The sequence below is a fragment of the Apis cerana genome, linkage group LG12 (assembly GCF_029169275.1).
Source record: "Apis cerana isolate GH-2021 linkage group LG12, AcerK_1.0, whole genome shotgun sequence".
Classification (NCBI taxonomy): domain Eukaryota; kingdom Metazoa; phylum Arthropoda; class Insecta; order Hymenoptera; family Apidae; genus Apis; species Apis cerana.
The window spans coordinates 1,201,266-1,212,197 of record NC_083863.1 but is presented as its reverse complement, the minus strand read 5'-3'; the positions used below and the strand labels follow the sequence as shown (position 1 = coordinate 1,212,197).

The 10,932-nt window shown below is 29.1% G+C and overlaps 2 protein-coding genes and 1 long non-coding RNA gene across 3 annotated transcripts; 1 reads left to right on the top strand and 2 right to left on the bottom strand.

Annotated features, from left to right (window-relative positions):
* Positions 1 to 392: 392 nt before the first annotated feature.
* LOC108003697 (DNA replication licensing factor Mcm6) lies at positions 393 to 4,219 on the bottom strand. The gene is made up of 11 exons (XM_028669638.2): positions 3,814 to 4,219; positions 3,576 to 3,719; positions 3,210 to 3,474; positions 2,912 to 3,114; positions 2,633 to 2,834; positions 2,023 to 2,553; positions 1,640 to 1,945; positions 1,234 to 1,564; positions 1,029 to 1,148; positions 826 to 965; positions 393 to 725 (listed from the first exon to the last, which is right to left on the bottom strand). Exons 1-11 carry the CDS (start codon positions 3,903 to 3,905, stop codon positions 618 to 620), a joined length of 2,442 nt encoding a protein of 813 aa, XP_028525439.2. The 5' UTR covers positions 3,906 to 4,219; the 3' UTR covers positions 393 to 617.
* Positions 4,220 to 5,398: 1,179 nt separating this feature from the next.
* On the top strand, positions 5,399 to 9,553 carry LOC108003698 (uncharacterized). Its single transcript, XM_017066139.3, has 3 exons — positions 5,399 to 5,518; positions 6,143 to 6,453; positions 8,114 to 9,553. Exons 1-3 carry the CDS (start codon positions 5,480 to 5,482, stop codon positions 8,580 to 8,582), a joined length of 819 nt encoding a protein of 272 aa, XP_016921628.2. The 5' UTR covers positions 5,399 to 5,479; the 3' UTR covers positions 8,583 to 9,553.
* On the bottom strand, positions 5,568 to 8,115 carry LOC133667047 (uncharacterized). The gene is made up of 5 exons (XR_009832151.1): positions 7,807 to 8,115; positions 7,580 to 7,725; positions 7,273 to 7,498; positions 6,470 to 7,129; positions 5,568 to 6,379 (listed from the first exon to the last, which is right to left on the bottom strand). It is a non-coding gene; the product is annotated as an uncharacterized LOC133667047 (long non-coding RNA).
* Positions 9,554 to 10,932: the final 1,379 nt, after the last annotated feature.

Genomic DNA, 10,932 nt, shown 5'->3' with positions numbered 1-10,932 from the left:
GAGTTGTGTCTTAACGAAGCTAGTTGCAAAACGTTAAAATATTTCTTCTGAAAGTTGTGTGTGATAATCTGTTTTAAATTTCTAAAATTTACATCATTACTTTAAATCATTATGTGTGAAAATTAATTTGAAAAATTATTATTATTTAAATATGAAATAATATCGATTTCATTTACTTTCAGATACTTTCAAACGAGTATAGGTCGTCTCAAATCATCTATTTTATACATCTTCGCTTCGTACGAATGTTAATTTATGAAAGCATTAGACTATATGAATGACATAGCAACCTATATAACAATTAACACAATTAGCAACTACTTCGTTAAAATATCGTTAAAGAGTTGTAATGGTTTTAAAGTAGTTAAATAAACATTCAATGAAACAAAATATATATAAATATAAATATTTATTTTAGACTACAAATTGTAAAAAAATGTAAAAATATAGTATCATTACCGTTTTCGAATTGTAAATTCAATATTTTCATTAAGTAAAAGTAAATAGAGATAAATTTCGATTTAAATACGTCAACAGATTTAAAATGTAATTTCATTATCTCTACTTATATTTACTTGATAAGTATATGTTTACCATTTTAATTATATTACAAAAATTTAGACATCAATAATATAATTAGGATGCACAACAAGTAAAGGATCATCTTCTTCTTCTTCGTCTTTGTCTCTTAGATCTGTCGTAGTTAGAGGTATTATAATTTGATCCTAAAATATAATTAAGCAAAAAAGAGAAAAAAAATTGAGAATTGAAATACCAAAAAAAATAAAATTCGAACAATTTTAAATTAACAATTTTAATACATACATGATATGTTAGTCTATCAATAATTTTTTCAATAAAATTTTTTCTTTCCAATAATTCTTCCTCTGAATCTATTTGATCTTGTATTTGGTCTAGATACCATGCCACTAATTCTGATTTTTTTAATCCACCTTTGGCATCCTCTACATAAAAGAAAATATGTATATTGAAATAAATATATATTTAAATAATATCTATAAACATACCTGAAGGTTCAGTTTCTGCACGAATTTCTTCATTTCTCATATACAACACTAACATGTTAGATAAATTTTTATATTCTTCAAAGGACATTGTTAATTTCTTTTTGGCTATCTCTTGCGATTCTATAAACACGATGCGAAGAACAAGAAATAAATAAGAATCACTTTTAAATATTTCTATGTAAAATATAAAAAAATAATAATTTACGTGGAGGAGTTTCCATTTCGTTATTATCTATCGCATTAAGAGCAGCCATAAGAGGTGGAGCTTCGTTCATATCAACGTCCATATGCTCATTTTCATCTTCTTCCAAATCTATATCTGGCTGTTCTACAGTAACAATACTTTTACTTAATAAACGTTTTGCTTCTTTAACATGTTTTACAGTAACTTCATCAGAACATTCTAACTTAGCCATTGCTTCTGATAATCTGATAAGACTTTCTAATTGTCTAACGGTAACTCTCCATTTGCCGGCATTAGTACCGGTCCTTTGCCTGAGCAATGTATAACTATCAATTAAAAATTCTGATGCTTCCTATGAAATTTAAAGAAAATTAATTCAAATACTTTAACAAATGATTTAAAAATTTAGAAAAGTATAATATCTTACCTGACTTAATACAGGTTTAAAATGTTTAGCAAAATTAATGTATCTAATAATCTCCGATTGTGTATATACTGTTTCAATGTCTTGAAAATTATCACAATGTAGATCAATAATTCTTTTAGCGATTGCATTATCGATAATTTCATTGCACTCATCAACTATAATAAAGAATAGATCAAATCTGGACATAATAGGAGCTGTTAATTGAACATTTTGCTGCAAAGACTTTTTTCTGTCATATCGTCCTCCAACAGGATTTGCCGCCGCCAATATTGACGTTCGAGCGTTCAAAGTTGCTCTTACACCAGCCTAAAAATTTATTTATTTATTAATAATATAACAACATTTAAAAATTTATATAATTTATTTATATAATGTTAACAAACTTTGGCTAATGAAATTGTTTGCTGCTCCATAGCTTCGTGTATAGCAACTTGATCCCTGACATCCATTTTATCAAATTCATCGATACAACAAATACCTTGATCAGCAAGCATCAAAGCACCAGCTTCAATAACAAAATCAGGCGATTCTTCGTCTCTTACTACAGCAGCAGTTAATCCAGCTGCAGAAGATGCTTTTCCTGAAGTATAAATCGATCTTGGCACAATTTCAGCAACACTTTTCAATAATTGAGATTTTGCAGTACTAGGATCACCAACAAGACAACAATTTATATCTCCTCGTAGCGAGGTGCCTTCCATTGTTGTTTTTGGTACTCCACCAAACAACATTAAAATAATTCCCTTTTTAACTTCATCGTTACCGTGCACTGACGAAAATAAACTATTAACAAGATTTTGATATAGATTTTTATCGCGGCTCATTTCATATATACGGTTCCATTCTGCTTCTGACATTCGTTTTTTCATCATTTCTTGAGAAAGTTCTTCCATATTTGTTTCAGTACCACCAAACTACAAAAACGTTAATCATTTAAAAAAATTGTAAATGAAAATATCGTAAGAAAAATATTTCATGATTAATTTATCGTACTCTAAAACTTGTTGGAGTAACGCTACAAGCCAAAAATGCTGTTTTATATGTTAATTCACGCGTTCCCAAAGATTTCAACCCTGTTATACCATCTCCATCTTCTGGAGTTTTCCGACGTCTTGCCTTAAGATCAGCTTTTACACCAGGAAGTGAAAGAACAGATATATCTGGTATTACTATCATAGTTCCTGTAAAATCATATCTAAAAAATATGTATAATATTTAACAATATTTTAAAGAAATAAATAGAGTTATATAAAATCATTTTTAATGAAATACCTATCACCAGCTTGAACAGTTTCAACAGCTTCAGCTCGTAAAATTATTTCAAGTGAACGAGGAATACAACCTCTAGGAAGTTCTGCTTGTGTTTCTTGTACTCTTACTTTTTGAAAATCAATAAATATGGAATTATCAACATCCAATAAAAAACGCCTCCTATTACTACATACTGGATTATGACAAATTGTTGGATTTGTAAACTGCAAATAATTGTATGAATTTGTACAAATTTGAACAAATCAATTATAATTATATATATTTGTGTAATAATAAAGTTAATTGCATTAAACTATACCTTAAATTGTTGTTCTACATTTTTTATAACAGCATTACAATCCATACAAACAAACGTTCCTAATACTAATTCTGGATGCACAGGATGTGTCCTTATTACTTGGCCAGATATACGTATTAATGTACCAAACTTTGATGCATTTAATTCTCTTAATTTTTGTCTTGTTGGAACTTCCACAAAACTTACATAACATTCTTTTTCTTTATTTAATTCTGCAACATCTTTGACAAAATTACACACTGCTTGGCATAAATATGGATAAACTCTAAAAAATCACAATTCGTTAAATAAGAATAATAAAATTAATTAAAATACAAATATTGAATTATATTAAGAAATATTTTGAAAAATTTTGAAATTTTGTACCTGTAATATTCTTCAACAATAGTTGTAGAAAGTACTTGATTATATTCATCTACATCATCAAAAGTCACTTCTAATGTACTATGTTCTGGACTTACAAGTTCTTTGGCTGGTTCAAGATACTTTACAACTCCATCTTCTTTAAATCTAGTTAATTAAAAAATAATAAATATAATTGATTTATAATATATTTGAAAAATTTTCAATTATTATTTTACAAAATAAAATATAAAAAATTTACTCTTCCAAAAAGTCTTGAAATAATTTTTGACATTTGATTCCAACTTCATCAGTTACACGTGTTCTTGTAATTTGCGAATCTCCAACATCCATTTTTTAAAATATTTATCACTTTTATTTACAAAATTATAATTAAACAACGATATTCAACAATGGAACAACACGTGAGAAAAAATTGGCGGGAATTATATTTAGGCGAGTTTTCAAAGAGTTTTCAAAACATACGTCATTTTTATAACCTTTGTAAAAATAAATCATTTCTTTATATAATATTTAAATAATATATTAATATATAAAGAATGTTACATTACTTTTTTAATTTTTAATTAATAACAATTGTTAGAAAAGTTAAAAAAATATCTAATAAATATAGATAAAGAGAGGAAATAATAAAAGAAGGACAGAGATAGAGTAAAAATTGTGAAAGCAACGCCATCTTCAGAGTGCCGTAAATGAAACATATATAAAAAGGACAGCAAATAGTAGGAAAAGGATAGAGATAAATAAGAATTGATACATGGCGTCATCTCTGGACTACTTAAAATATCTCTTTTAAAAATATTTCAAGAGATGACGCTAGTTATTAATTCTTATTCTATCTTATCCTGTTTTTAAAGAGGTATTTTTAATATTCAATAGATAGCAGTAGTAATCAATTCTTACTTTATCTTTATCTTTCTTTTACTGTTTTCTGTCCTTTTTATATGTGTTTCATTTACGGCACTCTCAAGATGGCGTTGATTCCATAATTTTTATCTATCTCTGTCCTTTTTCAACTATCTGTTCTTCTTGTTTTACTTGTTCAAATATCATATCAAAAACTAACATTGACATTTAATTAGTTTTATTATGTTTTTTTCTAACACTAATTAAAAATCTTAACAGAAACTTGATTTATTGAAAAATTATAAGATATTTTATCATTTTTATCTATGATTAATTAATTATTTCTATAATTTTAATTATGATTTCACAAAATTTAAATTTAAGTTTAATTTCAAAATCACGATTATATAAACATAGAATAAAAGAATACATTGTAATTGCATGGAATGATATATCATCGTGCTCTATTTATATCTCTTTTATGATATAATTTTTTGTCTTTCTTTATTTCTCATTTCTATATAATTTTACGTGTGATCATGATGACAAGTAATTAAAAATAACATTCTTTCACATTTCTAATTCTAATATTTTAACGAATAATTAATAATTTATAGTTAGTATATTATAATTTATTATAATTTAGTAAGTATTTCAAATATTTCATTAATAGCAAATGTTATAAAACAAAAACTTTACGTATCGCAAATAAAATATACGTATAAAAAATTCATAGAATTTCTCAAAGAATATCGATTATTGAAAGACTTTTATTATACGTTTTACGACATATTATAAAGCATCGTATATTTCAAAAAAAAATTTCGTAAATAAAGAATCGTAATGAAGGGTAATTAGAGATTTCATCACATGAAAAAAAAAAGGGAAGAGAAAGTCAAGAAATCTCTTTTCGTATGTAAATAGATACGTACTTACTTACACGATGTATACACTTCCTGCGACGTACAAGACTTCGCTCTTAGAGGGCAGGTAGTGTTATAGGATATAAAAAGAACTCCAAGTGCATATTGTCGCTTTAGTTCCCTCGAAAATCTTCCAGAATGTTAGTCAGTGCCGTGGATATTCTCGTTTTTTATTTGGTAAAATTAATCTTTCTTCTTTTTTAAACCTTTTCAATTTCTAAGTAAACATACATTGTTTAACTTTATTCTTATACTAAAGATTATTAGGTATCTCTTATACATACGTAGTTAGTGTACCATTTATGTGAAATAGTATTTTTTTCAAAATATAATTATCTCAGAATTTTTCTAGATTTTTTAAAAAAGATCTAAAAAGATAAAAATTAGATTTGGATAAAAATCACTTAGTTCATTTATAATGAAAAATTTAAGATTTTCTAGCAAGAGAAGTTCATTTTCAAACAATCTTTCAATTATGTAAAAAAAGCTATACATTCTTACAACAATTTTTATGATTGATAACTATTTTAATACAAATTTAATAAAAATTCGACGAATAATAATAAACTTTGGTCTCTGCTATTTCGTATCTAAAATTTTATCCAATTTTTATACAATAAAAATTTTTTTCCTTCCAATCACACTACAAAAAAAATACCCTCCCTCCGTCCCCCTCCTCAAAAAAATCTTTACTCTCAAAATAAAAACTACATACGATAAAATTTACTAGAAAATAAAAAGTGAAAAGTGGCAGCATAATAAATTCACACTGAGCACAGGGGGAAAAACTATCCAATTTAGGTGACGGTTGCACATTTGACCAACGGTGTATTGACAACAGAAGCGCCTAGGAATATTCAACTAGTAACGAATTTACAACCACCGGCCCTTAGTTACCTTCCAACTACGGCCACGGTGTTTCCAAAACTTTCTCGACACGGTGTTTTCACTGGCCAAGCTTTGGACAATGGGCTAGAGGATGGAGACCCGAGTAGAGGCTTAAAGGCCGAAAGGCAAATACAAGCCGGGTATTCGTACCTGAAACCATTATTGATCGATCTCCAGTTACCATTGAAAGATCAGACGATTAAATCAATCGGCGATAAGCAAAGGTAAGAATTCACTTACTGTTTTTGTCGATCATTCTTATTCCTCTTGTTTTAATTCGATCTATTTGTAAATTTAAAATTATTATATATTCAATCCCTGATTTCATTAGTTTGATTGTTCGCTTTTCGATTAATTGGATGTGGTGGAGGAAGCGGTGTGCTTTTTAGTTATAAATGAGACGGACATTTAATTGTGTGTGAAGAAGATCGATGTTGTTAAATGATTTATGTAGTAATATCCTTTTTTTTTTATATTTAACAATTTATCAAATACGGATCTTTGTTACGTTACAAAGAGAAATGAATTGGAAGAAATTTAATAAATATCAAATAAGTCTTATTTACAGTGTGTAATTCTGTCTTTATCCATTATCAGTTGTAGAAAATATTCGTATATCGATTTAATTACAAGTTATGATTACAAATTAAATATCAAATTATTTTTAAATTCTTCGATTTTTAGATTTCATCGCAATTATTTTTTAAATTTTGTAGCTTTATCATTTTTACAAAAGCGTAATTTTAAATAAAATTTTGCTTTTTCCAGATTTGAATCGTACGAATATTTATTATTCATCCAAATTTATATACGAACAATATTCGTTTTGTTTTCTCAATAATTTCTTCGTTATCTTATACTCCCTTTGTCCGAAAATATAATATACATTTATGCGAAAAACTAAAATTAAATATAAAAAAAATATTAAATTCATTTTATTATCGCGATATAATTAAATACAAATAATTTTAACGTGATTCAAATTTAGTTGAAATAAAATTTAGCCTTGTTGAACGCTTCATATCATCACGACGAAGTTTTACCTTATTTATACGACGAATTTTATAGGAATTTCCTCCTCTTGTCGACATAATTAATTCCATACACGTTTGTAATGTTATCAAGAGTATCTCTCTCTAATTTATTAAATGTATCTTGAATTCAATCAATTCATCAATTGTGTTCGGCGAAACTTCGTAGTATTATAGTGATTGAATAGAATTAAAAAACCTCAAATGTTTGGTAGTTGTGACTTCCAATCGATAGAATCTGCAATAATAATATATCTTTATCAGAGGAACTTTGCAACTTTATTAATAGCACCGTGTTCTAATTTTTCTTTCTTCTTACGTATAATAACTATATAATAACTGTTGCAAGATACCATGATCATGTTCATTAATCAATTGCTTCGATTTAACATCTTCTCTTTGTAAATTCGCATTTATTTGGATTAAAATTTTCCATTTTGAAATTACTGTGACTGTTTTATTTTCCTTAAAAAAAAAAAACTAATTTTTAGTCTTCAAATTCCAACTTAACTTCAATAACAACGCCAAATATGTTAGGTTATTTACCTATATAAACAATATCAATATAACGAGTATTGCCAATTATTTTCGAAACTCTAGATAATCCAAGATTTTCTTTCAAACGTATATATTTTCGAACATTTACTCACCGTCACTACGAATATTCTTCACTCCCGTCACAAACGTCTACACAACATTTCCTCAAAACATACACTCGAATATCCAATATAATTACCAAAATTACGAGTCATACGAGGTATAAAATTAACTAAAGTAAATCATAATCGATGATAATCGATCGGTGGCCGCGTTGAGCGGCGATAAATACCCGTTCCAATATTTGCATTTTCAGGAGCGAAAGCCAAACTTCTGGAGCAACGGCGTTGAGGTTAGGCGAATCATGGCGGCCGGGAAACGAGACGAGGCTGTGGCACGAGTATCGCGCTCACGTACCACGCCGATCGGCAGGATACAGTGTCGTGGAAGAGGTCGATGAATACGTAGCGAACGATTCGGATGGATTGGGGCGTCGTGGGAAGGCGACGAGTCCCCATCGTAATTCGCAGGACATAACGGCGGCCATCAAAGCCCTCGATCGCTTCCTGACCGGGGTTCTGAACGATGATAGTTACAACAGCGTGCTACATCCACCGCCCAATCCTGTTCTGGCCCTCGTCCTGTCTCGATACGGCCGATACGTGCCCGGATCACGAAACTCTCGCATGTATGCTCACATGGCCGTAAACAATATACATAACAACAAGCCTTTCGGTAGTTATAAGCTGGAGTGCGACGAATCACCCGTCTACGTCACGAGATAACGATTAAAGTACTGAGTAGCCAATCGAGTGGATCGTAGAATGATTATAATTGGGTAGAGAAAAATAAATTTCGTTATTTGTGCGTTAAAACAGTGTGGTAATGGCAGTTAAATATGATATTGTTTATTTATTGTATATATGTTAGAAATAATGCTGACAAGTATATCGGTGTATTAGTGTTTATTTAATACAGATAAGGCAAAATGCTTTACACTTTTTTTTAACGAACTCTATACGTTTTTTCGCATTTATTCGATGAATTTCTTAGCTAACTTAAAATGATTTTACATACAAATTAACGTATAAAATTTTTATATTTTAATATTTTATGTATCTTTACACGTAAAGAGAGAAAATTTGTCGAATATTAAAATCTATATTATTGTTTTGTGTGATATTTTAATAATAACGTAATTACCAAGATGCATTTTCGGTTTGTCAGGACATATATATAGCGATAAAATGTCGTTTTTTATCTTTCTTATTTTATCGAGAGCAAAAATTACAATCCTAATAATGTGTTCTTCACCATCATCATTTTTCGTTCGTTTTACAATCATTTTACACTATATCGTCAATTTCTTAACAAATAGAAATAATTTCATTATTCAATAACGAAAAATCAAACTCATCTTCGCTCGAATTAATTTCATTCCACGCTTACAAAAATGAAAAAACTTTGAAAATAATATTTCTATTCCCATCACTGTCAAACTCGAACCAATGCCGAAAATATAATTCAATCCGTGATATCACGATCTAATTTGAGATCTAAAAAATCTAACCATTCGATATATTATATTATCCCACACTTTATAAGATTATACGTAAAGAGGTTAGAAATCTATTCGTGAAACTCTTTTCATGATATTTTATTTTTATCGCGTCAAACGTGGATGTCTGTGAGCCACCATTGGAGCGCAAGTACTTTTTACTTCAAATATAACGACACTCCTCTTTTTGTTCGAAAATATCAATCTCCAAAGCGCGTAATCCGCCCACAACGAATATAATTCGATTCAACCCGAAATGACATTCGACCAAAACCACCAGCAGAGAGCAGCAGTGTGCCTAATTAACACTTCGCGCGTCATTGACATCCCGTTTAATCGAGAATGCCACCGGTTACCTAAATTCGATGCAACGATTCATAGGTGCAATTTCACTTAGATTAATTCGCTTTTCGTTGATCGATTAAACCGCATCGACCACGGGAAAGCTTCATCGACGTCCATCGACGTTTTCACTGATTAATTATCCAAATGACACTTCACTACCGCCAACGAGTATTAAAGAAAAGTTGGCTGGCTCCTTCGTTGCCCATTCGAAATTTAATCAATATCACACGGATTTACCCTTGAATCTAGCGGCAATCGGGGTTGGTGCGCGAAGTTAATTGGAGTAGTTCGAGATGCCGCTCGAGAAACCCCGATTAAGCACTAAACTACTCTCATTACACCTTCCTGTCTCCCAGGAAACCTCTCCAGATACTACTAACTTGATTTCATTGATGAAAGCCGGCCGAGACTGCTCTGTTCCTCTACTCTATATACGTCCATCAGAGTGGTGGCTCCATGTGCCAATAAACCTTTCTGATGTTGCGCGTTCTCCGACGAACTGATTGCTCGATCGATCAAAAATTCTACGATTATTACCATTGGATTACGCGTAATACAGTTCTAAGTGGCTGGTTGCAGTTGGAGAGGAATTCGTTCAAGTGTGGCTCGCGAATGTTTATGCAGATGATAAAGTTTTATGGATGGAAATTATAAATTTATTAGAGTTTCTACTTTTTATTTTATTTTTAATTTTTTTTAACAGATTTGTATGTGAACACTTTTGCGTGTAAATATTTGTTATAAAATTTTAAAGACGAAATTATAATGAATTATAGGGAAGAATTAAATTTTGAATCGTAAAAATTAATATTAAGCATTTTTTTGAAACAGAAGTTAAAATTCATTATCTCAGTCACAAAAATAAATCGCAAATAACGATTAATCGATTGAAATGTATGTATAAGTAAATATTATTATTTTTCTAAATTTTAATCACTTATACATTAATTAAAATGTTTTATCTAAAGTCTTGAAATATACAAAGTGTTGATATATTTCGATCGATTCCAAATATCAAAATGAATACAAAAATTTCGATTGAAACATATTTATTAATCAATTAAACTTTTATACTTCAATTTATAAGAAATAAACTTCAACGTATTTTGTACTATACTATCTTTTGAATTTTTTTCTTTTGATACTTGGAAACGAATATGTTAACACTTTCTAAAAAGAAAAAGAATCAAACACTTGCAATATTTTTTTAATCACCATTGAGATATATTATT